General features: G+C 44.4%; 1 protein-coding gene across 1 annotated transcript; it reads right to left on the bottom strand.

Annotated features, from left to right (window-relative positions):
• Positions 1–1947: 1947 nt before the first annotated feature.
• Positions 1948–16403, bottom strand: tmem62 (transmembrane protein 62). Its single transcript, XM_064311542.1, has 14 exons — positions 15803–16403; positions 15204–15315; positions 12193–12330; positions 10813–10858; positions 9897–10038; positions 9504–9628; positions 8294–8416; positions 7665–7820; positions 7093–7252; positions 6421–6534; positions 5087–5171; positions 4437–4541; positions 3882–4000; positions 1948–2265 (listed from the first exon to the last, which is right to left on the bottom strand). The coding sequence occupies exons 1-14, from the start codon at positions 16001–16003 to the stop codon at positions 1948–1950; spliced, it is 1944 nt and encodes a 647-aa protein (XP_064167612.1). The 5' UTR covers positions 16004–16403.
• Between the last annotated feature and the right edge of the window lie 2053 nt (positions 16404–18456).

Genomic DNA, 18456 nt, shown 5'->3' on the forward strand with positions numbered 1-18456 from the left:
TCCCGCTGAACAGTGTCCTAGAACTCAGTGTGTGGGTCAGCAGTGGCGCTGCCCTTGAGCCGATAAGCCACAGGAACCAAATGAGCAGCAAGTACGCCGTCCAAATTCTTTTGGAGACCAGTGAGAGGGTGACACCGAGCCCTGTGTAAATGTTAAAGAGCGTCAGGTTCCGCTCGGCAGTCTCCGCAGTGCAAACTAAGTTGGGAAGCACTTGCACTGCTCTCCTCAGAAACCACGGAAGCACTGCGTACAGTCACCCAGACTGAAGATAATACTGAACAATAATAAAATCAGCACGACGTTGCAGTCTGACAGTAAAGGTGTTTCTCGACAGCAACAGATACTCCGTTTGTGAAAAAGGATGGGGGGTAGAAATCCTCTCACAAAAACACAGAGGTGTATGTACGAAGGAGGAACAGAAAAAACTGTTTTATATAGATATAAAGATATAATTCCCATGCATGCCCAATGCTAATTATAACCAACCATCTTCAGTTAAAGATACGAACAAAGTTATTCACGCAGTTTCCCATCCAACCGATTCTTCATAAGTTGTGTTCATAAAATAAAATAACAAAAACAAAAATTGCATTTATATAGAGGTAGAAACCTGTCGTGTGACTCCAGCCAGTGGAACAAGGGTCACTTCCTATACCCGCAATTCAGAGACTGGGAACTGGCCAGAAACTGACCTGGCAGAGACTTAAATGGGTAAAATGTTTTAAATGTGTAAAATGAATTCACAGTATGACTCCTGAATGCAGTGTTGTCCACGCTCGCTATCAACTCAAACGTGAGGCTAACACATTCCCGCCCACAACGTGTCAGACTTCCATGACGGTGCAGTGCCGTTTCTTTTCATCTCCCCAACCCTTGGCTTAGCGTATGCAGTGCAGCGACACCCAAAATGGCTGAAGGAAGTACTGGGGCTCAAATTGTGGCAAGGTGTGTGACATTGATAAAATAACTTCCCATCATGCTTTGCAAACTTTTTGCAACAGCGAATGGAAAAGGAAGAGCAGGGCCGTCGGTGCAGTGCACTACTGAACCCCCGTTAGAAAGAGACTGTTTAATCGCCTCCGGCAGTGACGTCTGAGCACGGTTTGACCACGGCTGGCAGAGAGACAAGGCTGCTCCTAATCAGTGGTAAGGTTGAAGGCGACGCATAGTGCACTGTGTTCAGCGCAGGGCAGTGCATTTAGTACCGCACACTCACGCACGTGTAGGCACTCCCTTGGAGCCAGTGGGAGATGCAGGTAAACTGGTATTCCACACTAAAGTTGTGTACTAAGAGCGTACAGAGCCTGAAGATGCCGCAACGGAGGATCACAGCATGGAAAAGCAATGCAAAGTCAGACATAGTGAAGCAGATTTTTAAAAAAAATAAAAAAATCTATAAACTACTAGGCCCATGAAAATAAGATGAGCAGGATGTGGATTACACAAATCAAAATCAGGAAATTACTTTCTTCGGAAAAAAGAAATGCTGTCTAAAAGGCAAAGCCATGTTTTTTTTTTTCCAGGACATACTGTGTGGCTTGAATCTCAGAGAAAAGAAAAAAAAAACTCTTCATCCTGGGACTGCACTGATGAGGAGGGACTCACTGAAGAGTAGTCCTCCCTGAAAACTACGCTTCACATTCAAGGATATTCTGCAAATACACAGGAGGACCTGTATAGTGTTGGACTACAGAGCTGAGCTCACTTCTCCTTTTATGATCCTACAAAGCAAGTGGAATACCTACAATTATGCACAATGACATTTTTTAAGTGATTGGCTAGGGGGAATTTCTGGCAGTGGTTTACAAAGTGGAAAAGAAACTTGGCACCAATATAATCTTGAGCAAAAAAAAAAAAAAAAAATGGATACACCATAATGAAAACATTTTTTGAAATTAATTAAATAAAAGCCAGTAAGGGAACCTAAAGCAGGGGCGGGTGCCGTCGTCATGACGGCGCAGTGGCCTTGCTGTCGTCACGGAGACGGGGGGCGGGCCCTCTCCAGGCTCGGTACACCAGCAGCAGGCCCAGTCCCAGGGCCCAGGTGCGCACGGGCGACAGGAAGAAGGCCAGGGGCCCGTAGGTCTCCAGCAGGAAGTAGCAGGAGTAGGCCTGCCAGCTCAGGAGCAGCAGCATGCCCAGGTGCACCCCCACCGTCCGCCCGCGCCCCACCCGCCGGAAGTGCGAGCGGAAAGAGTTTCCACGGCAACGCAGGTGAAGGCTCCAGCACAGGTAGCAGGTGAGGGGCATGTTGAAGAAGACCACCTGTTGGGGCGGGATGTGACAGAGTGAGCTCCAGCTTTTACCTGCCCTTTCCCTTCTGTCTGTTTCTGTTCTCTCCTACATCTCTGCGCACTGGTGCACACAATTAGTGTGTGTGTGTGTGTGTGTGGGGTCTCTGTGTGTGTGTCTGTGTGTGTGTGGGGTCTGTGTGTATGTGTGTGTATGTGTTTGTGTGGGGTCTATGTGTGTGTGTATGTGTGTGTGGGGGGTCTATGTGTATGTATGTGTGTGTGTGGGGTCTATGTGTGTGTATGTGTGTGTGGGGGGTCTATGTGTGTGTGTATGTGTGTGTGTGGTGTGGGGGGGGTCTATGTGTGTGTGCATGTGTCTGTGTATGTCTGTGTGTGTCTGGTCTCTGAATTTGGCTCGGTGGTGCATTACTGGACTTAAATCAGAGAACCCTCAAAAGCTGTGCTTTGCAGAATATACGACTTAACATGGGGACCGAATGCTGTATTCATATCCGTGTGTGCCTTGCTACACATTTACAGGCTCAGTTAAAAAAAGAGAAAAAAATAAAATACTGACTGATATTTCTGTTGTCAAATAAATGATGAGATCTGTATTTTCACACTATTGTATAACAGCAGCTAACTGAGAGCTGTGATATACTAGCGTGCCACGCACGAACGTGTTGCTTACCCTGCACGCTTTCAGCACGAGGTCTCTTCAGGTTTTGTCTGTGTCTGTCTGCCAGCATGTATGACTCAAATGCCTGTCCATATTAATTCTAGTTTTTTAAGTGACAATGCAAGTTGTGGTTTGAAACCAATAAAATAAAAAGGAATACATAGTTGATTTTGAACTTCCTGGGGTTCTATAGTTCATTTAAATTAGGCAGTTTTCTGAATGTTCCAAGAGCCTGAAAATGTTGGAGGTCAAACAGATCGCTTGGCGTGTTCGTGCAAGACATTTTGCCAACAAAATGGCTACCTCCGTTGGAGGTCGTCCAAACTTATCTATACAGAGACTCTTGCACTGGACTGCCGATTACAAACAGTACACAGGCTTTTCAGAGGATTTACTGCCATCTACTGCCCATCTGGATATCATAATTAATGCAGTGGTCTGTGTAACATGACCGTGTAGATGAAAATCACTGGGTTAAAGCTCTCAAACACACTTCAGCATTCTTTCTGGTTTTTCCTATTGGAAATATTTTTTGTACTGAGCAGAAGGCTGCCTTACTGCAGAGTACCGAAACTTCTGCAGAGAACCGCCAAAATAGCAACACGGTATTAACAAGAGCTAACAGGGTTTCTGCATGAGGAGCTCAGAGAAGCAGTCTGAATTTCACAGCTTCTCCTTATGAAAGCTGTTACTGTTTTTTTTTTTATAAACGAGAAGCTTATAAACAAACCGCGCCCTACACTTTCGCCTCTGGAAAAGCTGATCCGGTGTCTCCTGGTTTTAACCATTTAAAGGGTACTATGACATGTGATTAGAATGTTCTTAACTGAACATTCTAATGCTGATGTCACAATCACCGCTGGTAACTGAAATTAATGGAGTTCTAGAACACTTTTGAAAAACGTTCCAGAAAGCCTACTCTTCAGAGCGTTAAAACCTGGGGGCTTCAACTCAAGAGGTCAGCTCACCTGCACAACTCCCACCACGAACGTGAGGCTGCCCTCCAGGAAGTGGCCGTCAACAAACACCCCAAACGCGAAACAGGCTCCGCTGTGTCCGTCAATCACCTCCCCAATGAACCAGGGACCTGCGTGAGGACACGTATACACAAAATAAAACAATAAATTTACTGAGCGAAGCACATACAACAGCCCTGCTCTGAGGGGGTCTCAGGTCTGGGATCTATAAAGCGCTGCTTTTTGAGACAACTTGTCGTATACAGCGCAATAAAAATGTAATTAAATTGAACTGAACATACACTAAAGTGCAGTGCAGGCAGTGCAGTGCAGTGGAAAAGCAACTGGGGTTGCAGGTTCAAATCTCACATGGAGTACTGCCACTGTACCCTTGAGCGAGGTTCTGAACCTAAAATTGCTACAGTAAAATTTCCAGCCGTGAAAATAGATAGTATGGAAAAAATATTTGTGCATAATGTTCCAGATATCTGCTATGTAGGTGATTAAAAAAAACAGCGAATCAATAAAATAAATGTCTTTAGCTTGTTCCATTTCAGCTGAACGTACCAAGAGCTGTACATAGGTTGAACATGAGCAGGGAGTAGTAGAAGGTATCCGTTTTGCTGAGGAGATGGAGGGACATGTAGACCTGAGCATGGACTCCAGAAGACACTGAAATAAACAGAGCAACACAAATCAGGAGTCACAAAAACGAAGCATCTGCCATAAATCAGGATCAGTTATAGAGGTCAGACCTGGGTCAAATACGTATTTGATTTGGATTCAAATACTTTTCTGTGCTCTGTTGATCTTGCCTGGTGTAACTGAGCCTGCCAAAATGACCAGAAGGCAGGGTTTTCACTTTTTGAGAGTATTTCATTGGTTCCAATACACCAGACAAGATCAGCAGTAAAATGTAGAAAAGTATTTGAATCCAAAACAAATCCGTATTTGACCCAGGTCTGATAGAGACCCTACAGCAGTGGTCTCCAACCCTGGTCCTGGAGAGCTACAGGGTCTGCTGGTTTTCATAGTGACTCTGCACTTCACGAATCAATTAGAGCAGTTGATTACACAGTTAGCTCAACTCACCCGGTGTCTTGGGTCTCAATTGGGTGCTGATCTTAAGCTGAAAACAAAAACCAGCAGACCCTGCAGCTCTCCAGGACCAGGGCTGGAGACCACTGTCCTACAGGTATGTCAGTGTTCAGCCTCACCTCTCAGAGTCGGAACCCGCAGGAGCCTGAACACGATCAGCCCGCCGATGTTCAGCAGCACTATGAACACGAACATGACCCGGGCCTGGGCGGGAGAAGAGCACAGCCACGTCTCAAAGGACTGTGGGTAACCAGGACCTGAGACGCTGCACGCTGTGTGAGTGGGTGCAGTGGAGAGATAGTAGGGGGAGATAGTGGGGGGGGGGGGCAGTTTCCCACAGGCCCAGTACTCACACTCGCTGTGTAGTGAGAGGTGCAGTTTCTGTCTGTAAGCTGGTAACGATGTGTTTAAATAAAGTTTTTAAGGTTTGCCCATGTACAGTCTGAGAATGCAAATAAGTAATAAGCATGGTAATTTTTGACTCATTCAAATATTTTTATTTTGATTTAAAGTATACATTTCTTTACTTTATGTATACTTCTTTTCTTTACTTTAAATTCATTTGAAGTATAAAATATTGATTCTTTAAAAAAGATTTTCAATCTTAGTGTTCCACTAAAGCAAATCAAATATAGAGCCACATTAAATATTGAGGAAGACATTTCAGGTTTAAATAGGACCATCCTACAGTAAGTGCAGGGGTGGTTTGTGAAGACAGTTTAAAGTAAGATTCAATTAAAGAACGGTGAGGACCAATTTTTTAAGAAAAGCAGACTAAATTAAAAGATAAACTAAACAGGGACAAAATCCTATAAAAACACAGCCACGGCTACAACCAGCCTCACAAAGAAATGGCGTCTGCCTTACATCAGAAAAGCAGGACGGCTTTTTATTCAGCGCAAAGATAAGGGCTGCGAGCCGATGACCAGATGTGCTTTCATCAGTCAGCCCGATCTAAATGTTTACTCCTCCATCTTAAAGTACACTTGCTGATGCAAGCACCCATTGGCCCTGCGGCTTACCAGCTCTCCTGATCTACATCCTCGCTCTCTCTTATCTGCAGACCCATTTACTTTGCACATATAAAGCTATCTCTCAGTCTCTTCAGCACTTCACTAAGCTCCGCTTCCACTTGCAAACAGCTGGCACTCGTGCCCGACACTGCAGTACGCAGTCTGTGTCAGTGTAGCTGTCCAACGCATATTGAGCATACTGTCAATGGCAGGTGTGGGCTATAGGAAGTAACAGTTTTTAAATTGATACTCAATAAGGGGCTGTGGTTTAGGAGTGGGTTAGGGGGTCAGTAAGGGTGGTTTAGGGGGTCAGTGAGGAGTGGTTTAGGGGGTCAGTGAGGAGTGGGTTAGGGGGTCAGTGAGGAGTGGGTTAGGGGGTCAGTGAGGAGTGGGTTAGGGGGTCAGCGGGGAGTGGTTTAGGGGTGCAGGCGTGGCAGTACCATGATGTAGTGGTCCGTGAGGAGGATGAAGGACTGGACGAAGCCAAACCCCAGAGCGACGCTGTCCTCCAGGGTGAACTGCTGCTCCTGCACCACCGAGCGGCCAGCAGAGTCCTGACAGGAGAGAGAGGCACAGGAATGACTGCTCTACCACTACCGCTCTATCGCTTTACCACTCTACTGCTCTACCGCTCTACCACTCTACTACTACCGCTCTATCGTTCTACCACTCTACTGCTCTACCACTACCGCTCTATCGCTCTACCACTCTACTGCTCTACCACTACCGCTCTACTGCTCTACCGCTCTATCGCTCTACCACTCTACTGCTCTACCGCTCTATTACCCTATCACTCTACTGCTCTATTGCTCTATCAATCTATCGCTCTACCGCTCTACTTCTCTATTGCTCTATCACTCTATCGCTCTACCACTCTACTGCTCATTCTGTCAATCTATCACTGTCACTCTACTGCTCTAGCACTCGATCATTCTGTCTCTCTATCACTCTGCCACAATCACTCTATCAGATGACTCTGCCACTCTGTCCATCACTACTCTGCCACTATAACATTGCCACTCCTTCTCTTAACAGTTAATAGTTTCTGGTGAACAAAATTTTATAGAAAATAGGAATTCAGTTTTTTTTTTCATTTTTTATTTAAATTTTACCTCCACTTTAACCAGGATGGAGTGCAGTCCGGTAGCGTAGAGAGAGGGGTCCCAGGACAGCACGTAGAGCGGCCCCCCGGCAGGCCACGCCTCCCCCAGCGAGCGCCCGTCCACGCTGACGTGCACGGCTGTGATTGGTGCCTCGGAAAACGCCAGGATCCTATTGGTTCCAGGGAACAGGACCACAGCCGTGTTCATAACGCACTCACCCACCATCGTTTAACACTTCACACTCAATGAATGGATTCAATGACTGTTCTGTTGTTGTTGTGTTCTGTTGATCTTGCCTGGTGTAACTGAAGCTGCCAATATGACCAGAAGGCAGGGTTTGCACTTTTTTGAGGGTATTTAATCGGTTCCAATACACCAGACAAGATCAGTAAAGCGCAGAAATGTATTTGAATCCGAAACAAATACGTATTTGACCCAGGTCTGCGCTGAACATTTCAGCAGAGCACCTGAGGCCGAATTCGCTGACTGCAGTGCTTTTGCTCAGCTTTACAGACGGACTGGCGGGTAGACGGCGGACTGGGTGTTTTTAGGGTTTCAGAGGACACACACAGAGGGGACACCTGATGTGCGTAGACTGCCGGATCCGGCCCAGGGGCTCCAGCCCGGGGTGGAGGTACAGCGCCCCCTTGGGGTTGGTGATGAGAACGGCGGGCCACTCCTCGAACACCAGGTCGGAGAAGCTCAGCAGGTCGTGGTCAAAGGCGAGCACGCGGTACCTGAGGACGACAGCTTCGATTGGCACGCTTTCGCCCTTCGGAGTGACGCTGCCAATACGGTTATTCCAGCGCTGCTTCCCTGGATCAAGCTCCAGTCAATTTTCAGACCTGTGTGGCTGTTCACCCAGCCCAGGCCTGCCCAACCCTGTTCCTGGAGATGTACCATCCTGCAGGTTTTCATTCCAACCCTAACAAAGCCACACACCTCATTCATCAGCTAGACATCTCACTGAGCTGCTAATTAGTAGAGTCAGGTGCGCCAAATTAGAGCTGTGAAAACTGTAGATACACAGAACAGGGTTGGGCTCAGGACAGGAATGTCAGCTTAGTCAATAGAGGAACATAAAAGCTGCCTGTCGTCCATGTTAATGCATTTACTGTTGCTGTGTGAGGGCAACACAACGAGGGCTGCATGTGTGAGTGACAGCAGGCTGAATGGGAGGGGGCGTGTCCTCGGCACAGGTAGACCTCACCTGCGGTTGTCCATCCAGTCCCCCAGCTCGAGCTCCAGCGTGCCCTGTGGGTGTCGGCTGTGCAGTACGGGCATGAGCCCCCCCAGTGTGTGCAGGTGCCCGCACAGGTACGCCACCGCCGAGCTGCGCAGGTAAAGGGGAGGAGCAAGGGGCATTATGGTCCACCTTTTTTATTTCAACAATAGACCTCCAGAGGGGTAATACCTGCTGTGGACAATACCTGCTTCTTTCACTTCAGAAAAATGACAGTCCTGTCCAACACTAAATGACTGGGATTTACATTACAGGCATTTAGCAGACAGTCTCTTCCAGACCAACTTTTAACATAGCATTTACATTGCATCCATTCATACAGCTGGACATATACTGAAGCAATTAAGTACCTTGCTCAATGGTACGATGGCAATGTCTTACCCGGGAATCGAACCTGTAACCCTTAGGTTACCAGGCCCGCTCCTTACCCATTATACTACACTGCCGCCCCATTTGTACACAGGGGCTCCTAAAGGCTTGCTTTTTTAGGCTTTGCCCCCTTTCCCCCCCCCCCCGCCCCAATATCTGTCATGCCTAAACGCACATCAGCGTTCACTGCTGGGACCTCTGATATCGATTCTGAAGAGCGTAGAAGAGCACACGCTCTCCTCCAAAGGACACAATGCCAACCGCCGCTTCTCGCTCTGGAGATGAGTCAGAGGAAAGGACCCTCATGTACAGCTCAACAAGGCGAACTCGCAGGCGACCGACCAGCGGGGGGCGCTAGAGAGCGATGAGATGCGGAACCTGGCCGATCGAACACCTCGCTACCCCTGGTTGACGGCGCCCCAAATTTTGCTTTGCCCTGCAAGGCTGTTGGCCACAACTGGAACTGGGCAGGCTCAGAGGGGGTTAGAGCCTGAATCTTGGGGCCATGCACTATAAGGGTGCACTTGCATTAGAATGGTGTGATTAGAATGTTCTTAACCGAACATTCTAATGCTGATATAACAATCACTTGTGGTAAATGAAAGCAATGGGGTTCTAGAACACTGACCTAGAATTTTAGAACATTCCAAAAAAAAAAAAACAAACAAAAAAAACCACTCTTTAAAAGTTAACCAAACGAGCCACTCAGCAGTCCCCCCTAATGTATTTCTGATGTAAACTTCCCAGTTCACGGGCCTCAAATCCGCATGACTGGACGAATCAGCCAGCCGACAGTTCAGCCTCTTACCTCATGAGCTCTCGCACTCCTGGGAAAGGAGAGATGACCGTCGACGTGGTATAATGGCCAAACCAAATGGACTGGTTACTGCTCTGGCTCTCCAACCTGAAGGTGGCCAACTTGTCCATCTCATTCTAAGGGAGGGGAACGCACTAAACTTATTACACTGTACAGTATCAGGGCCCTATACGGTCATAAACTCTCATTTCATCCACTTGAATACTCTGCTAATGGTAATGGTAATTGCTAACTGGTCATTTCCTCCCGACCTATTAATCATCTACTTGCAAAACATTATGACCTGCAAATGGGGGTAATATAAGAGCACCACTGTGCGTGTAATGACTTCATAAGGCAGTGGAAGCGACCTCCCCTTATGAATGCCTTGGGATGTGTCCTCACCTGGCTCAGAATGCCGAAGAAGTTGTAGGGGCGCTTGGGCCCAGGCGTGAGGGTGGCATCGGCGCAGATGAAGGAGTAGTTGCCGAAGGGCAGCTTGTGTACGTAGTGGAACGAGCCGGCCTTCTGAATGGCAGAGTACTTCCTGACAGCAGCAACAACAAAAAACACAAGGGGCGAGCACAACAGAATGTTGTCATACAAATATATTACAGGACAAAAAAAACCCACAATTATTATTATTATTATTATTATGATTATTATGATTATTATTATTATTATTATTATTAGTCCAAATGATACACTACATGGCCAAAAGTATGTGGACACCTGACATCCAACATCTCATCCAGAATTATGGGCATTAATATGGAGATGGTCCACCCTTTGACGCTATAACAACCTCCACTTTTCTGGGAAGTCTTTATACTAGATGTTGGGGCACTGCTGCAAGGATTTGCTTCCAGAAGCCAGAAGAGCATCCGTGAGGTTAGGCACTGATTGGACGATTAGGCCAGACAAGCAGATGGCATTCCAGTTCATCCCAAAGCTGTTGGATAGGGTTGAGGTCAGGGCTCTGTGCAGACCAGTCAAGTTCTTCCACACCATTCTCGACAAAACCATTTCTATATGGACCTCGCTGTGTGTCCAGGGGGCACTGTCATGCTGACACAGAAAAGGGCCTTCCCCAAACTGTTGGGGAAGCACAGAATCCTCTAAAATGTGATTGTGTGGCGCAGCATTAAGATATGACTTCACTGAAACTAAGAGGCCAAGCACAAACCATAAAAAAACAGCCCCAGACTCAGGGATGTCCACATACCTTTGGTCATACACTGTACAATCACAACTGCTGATGCTGTTGCCACTAAAATCCTCAACGGTAATAGAAAGAGTAGAAACAGGAGTCATTTCTGACCTGTAGTAGTTATTTACACTCTCCAGGGAGATTATATTGAAAGCATCTGAAAAGGGAAAAAGAGAGATTAACGGGAACAGCCTGAAAAGCAATAGCAGATTTACATTCACGAAAACCTCGGGATGTTTCTGTCTGAAGAACTCTCTCGACTTTCCCGAAACGACAAGAATCACTTAGCACACCGAGCAGAGGAAGACATCGGATTGATCTTCACCAAGACTCAGATGAAGCTTACAAAAAAAAAAAAACACTTGCATTTCCATACCGGGAAAAAAAGGCCTCTACAAAACAAACCTCACACAGTGGCGTCAATCAATATAACCGGAGACAGCGCATTTGACCCCGAGACTGACACACCACCCCATCAGCCCACCACACGGAGTCTGTAATCTCGGTTCCTCTAAATGGCCCACGGTCCAAGCGAAGAGTTCCAGTAATGGGATGCTTTTACGCCGAGGTTTTACAGCGGTGGCGCAGACTTTCCGGTTCTTCGAGAACACGGGGATGGGGGTGCGGGCAGAGGGAGGAGATCACGTTTCAGGTCTAACAGCATCGGTAATTCGATAACAGGAAGGAAAAAACAAGCGGTGAAGAAAACAACAACGGAAAAAGGGAAAGAAAAATGCCTCTCCTCCTCTCTCGTTTCTTGCATTACTGTCACACCCAGTCCCCTCTTCGGGTCTGCGACACAAATCAAAATGCCCGGTCGGTTCAGGAAAGGTCGACAGGAAATGAACAGATGAGGCAGATTGAGCACGCAGAGCAAGGCTCACGCAGAATCGTACCTGCATATCGTGCCCTCATACATTCATGTAATATAGTAATATTTAATATTATTCTGAGCACTGTCCATTTTTTTCTCTTCCAGTTCAGGGAAAGCACTGGCTAGAACACGAAATCACTGCCTTTCAGTGAACCTTTTAATATTTAAGGTTACATCCCTGGGGTGTGAGCCGTGTGTGTTACAAGCTGACCGCACGGTCAGAAAGCATCGTGCGATTTAATTCAGCGCTCTTGGTAAATGTTTTATGAGCCCCATAAAAGCAGAAGACCCCCCGTACTCATTCCCTATGCATCATGTCATCGTTATAATGTTATGGGATAGGCAACACGCCAGAGCTAAATGCGCCGTTTGCTGAGCTTCAGCCCGAACAACTGGGCGAGATATGATTCAGTAGCACTCTGGCTTAGGCCCATATTTAGCCCATGCCATTGCCAAGCCTTCCGTGGGTCTTTCCCCTTACAAATCCCGCGGATCTTACGGTCATTCGCACGTGCGTTTCTGAACTCTGTTGCCCCTGGCCCCCACATTACGGTCACTGTACCCTTCCTGTCAATCAGGACCGAAACGGGCGAACGGAGAGGCGGGGGGGCGGTCACCGTGGTTTCCGCGGATGTCGATCCACTTGGTGCGCTCCAGCACGTGGGACCTCTTCAGGATGTTGTGGTAGGCCTGCCACTCAACCTCGTGCTGCAGGGAGCCGACCTTGCTCTCCGTCTTCGCGTCGGTCAGGTCTCCTGGTCGACAGACAGATGCAGACAGAGAATCAAACAGTTGGACGTTTAAATCCTGGCCAGTACAAGCGGTACCCCAGAGTCCAGTGATCTAATGGTGGTCTAAGAAGGACTCAGCTATGTCACAGTAGACATTGTCACCATGGCTACCAAAAGCTGTCATGTCAGAATTCCCAGGCTGTGATTTTAGAAGGAAAGCTGAAACATTGTTTGGACCACTATCCTTCTTTCCCCATCAATCCTACCCCTCATACTTATGAACTCTGTTAGATGTGCATTCACAACCTGTCTTTTAATTGTTCCCATAAATGACAAACCGAATTCTCCTCATTTAATCTTTTAAAAATAGCCTGCCAAGCCGTCCTTTTCTGCATAACAACTGAAACCTACAGTGTACACAGGAATTAGCCAAGTTACCACATGATCACAAAAAAATAAAAAACCTGAATTCCATATTCACAGCTGGCTGCCGAATTGTATCACTTATCCCAAATTATTATTATGCAACTTTATAAAACACATGATAAAAACGTGAAATGTTGAATTGAGGATATACTGCATTTAACGTTCACCAGCTGCTGATTCTAACCTATTCAAATTAACATTCTAATGAGGGATGAAGAATCAAATGAATATTAAACGGGGGGGGCGGAGGTGCTCTCCCAGCTGGGGAATGCAGTGGAAGAAAACGTTCTCAGTGTGAGCCAAGGATGCACCCCACGGCCCAGATCAAATCCTGAGGATGCCGGCATGGCAGCTTACCGCTACATATCGCTGTCCTTGGGGGGGGGGCAGGGGAATGGGGTGTGGGGGGCGGGGGCACGATAATCTGTGATCTGCATGCCACGGATGGGTGCCCTCCGGCACAGGAAACGCGCAGTTCAATCGGTGGATTGTGAAGTGAGAAAAGCAGAAGCTCTTTTTGCGTATATATTTGTTTAATTTGTAATTACTTCCTGTATCAAGTCCATTCAGTTCATTTCATGCACAGTTAGATATGCAGCATTAATGTGATACAAAGCGGTGGCGGCGGCAGCAGCAGCAATTTTTGAATAAACATTTCAATTTGTAATTACTTCCAAGCTCAAGTCCGTTCAATGCATTTAATGTAAAGTTTCATGTGTGGGATTGGCATGATGCAAGTTAATACGATACTCCACTTGCCACTGCAGACCACCTGAAGCCTCTACTGAGATAGGGAAGAGAAAAGCCTGACGCACGCTTTGAAACAAACATTCCACTGGCTGGCCGCTACCAAAGTCCAACAAGACGCCCTGTACAATGGAAAAGAGCTGAAAACTGAACACACAGTTTGGAAAAAATGTGTCATAAACGAGTCACTAAGGCCAACAAGCCCCGTCTAAGATAAAACAAGACAGGTAGCCATGGTAAAACAGCAATTCACCCCATTTGGACATTGTCAACAACTAACCAAAAAAATGCCCAGTTTGGTGAAACACTGTGTGATATAAGAAAAAAACAGGTTGCCATCCCGACTAGCAAGCTTATAATAAGCACGCATTACCATGCTAATAGCCTAATACTTAAACATCAGCTAGATAACCAGCTAGCTTGCTGTCCTGAACACACAATCCCGTAGTTACCATAAAATGCTATTTGTGCAATAAATGCTAACATGCTGTAAAATGCCAAATATGTTTGTAAGAGGATACAGTAAGTGAATACATTTGTGTGTGATTCTGTGTGCTGGCACTAAAGCATGTTCCTGGGCTCTGCACCACAGTAATCTGCATCCAACACCGTGGCGTGGGTTTACATTACCACCCGTAAACATCTCACTTTGAACACTGCAAAGCAAGCTTTCATTTTGAATAAAGAAACAAACCCTAAACAAAATACCAGGAGTCTCAAGTGTTGTCATTTTAAAGTCATATCATTCACAACTAGTCTGAAAGTTTTTCCAATAAATTAAGGAAAATTCAATACTATACCATGAAAACAATAACCACGGTTATATAACAACACATAATAGAATTCTATTATAGTTTATGCATAATACCACATTAAATGAAATGTCTGATTAATTCATTAGCCTGTTTTTGATTAATACAAATTCTCCTTTGAAATTTCCTTTCAAAACCTCCTACTTAACAAATTGAATGCAAATGAGATACAATAAATCTCCAAAGAGGAATTTGTTCAACTTTTAAAAATTAAAACGTTATACACATTCAGCTGCTGCTAGCATCCACAATTTGTGTCACATTGCTTTCAAACTCAGATGTATGCATGGCCAAGAATTTGTATTTGCATTATGTCTGTATATGCTAAAATACCAAATATAGCTATTATTAACCCCACTGGTTACTGAAACAGAGTCATCTAAAAACATATTTGAAAGTGCCAGTTTGGTTGGCTTGTGGTTGCCTTATCTGCAATTTATACAATGATTATAAATAAATGAATCTGTGTCATTCCACCAATTTGTCCATAAAGAATGCATCTGATTGTGTGCAGGGTATTTCAAGATAGGTCGATATAAAATGGGCATGGCATTATTGTAGTATGTTCATAGCTGTTGAGGACATAATTGTACTTAAGTGTCAAATCTTAACAATCTTTTATTTTGAAAGAAGAGCACACTGAAAACTACTCACAATTTCATAACAATACATGACCTTTTCTCACACGTGGCAAAAAAAATGTAATCATTTGTTCAATTGTACCATTTCAAAAGGGGTTTTGAACACTTTTGTCGCTGGGTCCTATCAATAATGTATTTTTGACACACTGTGACAGATGACGTTTATTTTTATATCGCCATCTTCATACATACACCAACATACATACACAAAATGTTAAATTAATAAATAAATAAAAATAAGCCAACAACATGAACAGCGACATTGACTTACCTGTTACAAGTACAAGAGCTGGCTTGATTATATCAATGTTAACGGTGCAGAACTTCTCGAAATCTGGAACACGTCTGGGGTCGTGGAAGCGGCTGATATGAATATCTGAAACCTGTGCGGAGCAACTGAAGTTACCAAGCATATTATTTCTAGCGATCATTAGCCAGAACTAATACAATAGCAACAACTCCGCCACTATACTCTTAACCCTTACTGACTGATCACTAATCAAACTGCCACTCGCGGCAAAGTCTGGTCTATTGCTATGATTTCATTTAACCAAGGTCTCTCAAACTTGACAACAGATCGCTGTCTTGGTCATTGTAGCCATCGGACATTATGGTGCTCCCTAGCCATCTTCCGTAACATACAGTAGAATGACCATGCACGTTAGTAGTTATATACCCAACCCGGTTGCTAGCTAGCTACCTCGCTTTCAACTAGCTAGCCAGTGTGTGTTTTGTTTAACAGACAATGGTATTTTGGAATAACTGGGTACAGTAGCAAGTACAATTGAAATTCTGAGCAAGACTGGACGAGAGTTCATCGGATAATCAACCAGTAATCTCGTATCCAGTAGTTGTACACCACCATCTCACCTGCACAAACCAGAATATATTATCCAATTCCCCGCCGGGATACGGAGGAGCGCTGCTCCAACCTCCATCCCCGGTGCTGTGGTTGGGTTTGGCGATGCTCCGTTTAGGGTGAAAAGCTGTATCATAGCTCTCCAAAATCCAAGACGTTAAACAAGCGAGCGCAAGCCCGGCAATCACCACGACACCAAACACCTTCAGCATCCTGGTCAAACAGCACTTCGCAAGCAAGGGAGGAGAGTGTGGGGGAGAGCGCCGGGAAACGCAGATGAACCCACAGATGGACTATGCAAGCGAATCCATTGTAGCGAAATCTACGGGCATGCCCTTTTCCCGCAAGCAAGGTACGGCTTCAGCTAAGCGTTTCCTGCTTCCGCAATACGTAGCTAGTTAACGATACGTCTTGATTTTAGGGTGTTCCCTAAAAACGGATCTTAGACTCGAACATTTTTGCCCAACGTTTCTTTCAGCAGAGGTTAAAATGATTGTCTGTGTACAAACTGCCCGGAATACGAAGAGATAGATTGTTCCCTTGACGGACGCAACGGTCTGTGTGTACCTTCCCACAATGCCTCACGTCGTACTGCCAGCACCAGCACATTACTGGACAGTTGGAATCAGAAATGGGAATCAAAGATTGTATATCACAACCAGATACTACTGTTTGGGCCAACGAAGCTCATCGTTTCATAAACACTAGCATACATACATAAGAAATGGTGACTTAATAGTCACCTAGTCTTCTCAAGCTCCCAAGGGAAATGCGCGAAAAGAGTGGAGAAACTTCCTTCTGTTTTTATGCTCCACAACTATGGAACACTCTTCCAAAAAATAGCAGAGAAACAAGCTCAGTTGGCATTTTTGAAAAGCAATTTAAAACCGTATATTCACTCTGGCTTTTACATTATATAAAGGTTTTTTTATGTTGTTCTGTTATTATAATTTTGTATTCATTTTCAATTATGTTGCATTATATATTTATTTATTTATTTATTATATTATTATAAATTTATTATTTTTTATTATTGTTTCTATTTGTTTATCTATTTTTTAAAAACATTTTATTATTGTTTTCTTTAGTACTATATTATACAGCACTTTGAGCTGAATTTTCAGGTATGAAAGGTGTTTTATAAATAAAATATTATTATTATTATTATTATTATATTGATATGTATCAAAGAGGAAGAGAGTTTAATAAATTGCTAAATAAATACTGCTTTGTGACAGCCTCTGATAGCTTTCCCTTTAGAATGGACACCTTAGGTCATATTGACTGTGACTTGTTTGTTGGGATAGGTATTTGTTATGTTTTTTTATTTGTGCTGTTCTACATTTGTACATAGCCCTCTTGGTGATAACTGTAATCATTAACACAAGTTACAGCAACAGAAAACCCCCTCACCCCAAAATACATCATGCCTAACAGCAAGTCAGTTGAAAAGGATAGTGTTAAATTTCATTTTAAGAATATGTTGGTCATCCTGAAGATAAAAGGCTGGATTGTTGGCCATCACTTCGTGCTAGGAGAAACCAACGTTGCCAGCTTTTTACACAAAGCTCAATTTTAGAATTTCCCTCAATATCTGTGCTCTCTGCTAGAAGGTGTGTGTTCTAATTATTCCACACATTGTCAAAAGTTTATTACTTCTGATGTACCTTTTACTACTACTGCTAATTTGGTGAAGTCTTCTTTCAGTCAGTATGCACCTCTGCTGTGAAGTAATGTCCAACTATCCCCTCAACTGGAAATGTTGGTGTCACTTGACCATTTCAAAATACTTACAAAGGACTTATTCTCAGATTTATGAAATATGAGAAAAAGTAAAGTATAGTCAACCAGCTTGTGTTTCATAGTATTTACTGTATATGCACATATGTTTTTAAAGTTTTACACAAACAGATGTCCCCCCATTCCCAGATGTGCAAAGTTAAGTAAGTTAACAGATGACTGACAGATTAACTATGACTGAAAAACAACTAATCTGTAGAAGACAGAAGAATTAATTAAGAAGGATAGCACAGAAACTGGGTATATTAAATACAGCAGTTTGCAAAGTCTTGAAAAAGTGAGAAACCACTGATGGACTCACTGTACAGGTCAGCAAGTGAAGACAAATTTTATTGATGACAGACGAATCCTAAAAGCTGTGAAGGATAACCCAAACACAATTGTCAGTGACAACAGTAATAGTCTCCAGAGGGTAGGGATTATAGAATCTACACTGCAAGATGCAAACCTCTCATTAGAAGCAAGAATAAAGAGGCCAGATTAAAATTCACCCAAAAAAAAAAAAAAAAAAATACAAAGACGAGCCAGAAGAGTTATGGAACAAAGTTTTATGGAGAGATAAGACCAGAATAAACCATCACGAAAATGATGGAAAGCCAGAAGTGTCCATGATCTAAAGTCTCCCCCCCCCCCCCCCCCCCATCATTTGCGAAATATGGAGGAGGTAAAGTGTCATAGTTTGGGCATGTATGGCTATATGGCAACCTTCAGGTGCTATTTAACTACTATCATTTGCTGAATAGACGTGAGCATCAGCATAAATGTTTGAAACAACATATAAGATAAAGGTTCAGTGACTGGGAAGTTGTGGTATTGCTACACCTTGAAATAACTGATTGTTCGGCTTCATTTTAAGATGATAAAC

This window comes from Anguilla rostrata, chromosome 1, assembly GCF_018555375.3.
Source record: "Anguilla rostrata isolate EN2019 chromosome 1, ASM1855537v3, whole genome shotgun sequence".
Classification (NCBI taxonomy): Eukaryota; Metazoa; Chordata; class Actinopteri; order Anguilliformes; family Anguillidae; genus Anguilla; species Anguilla rostrata.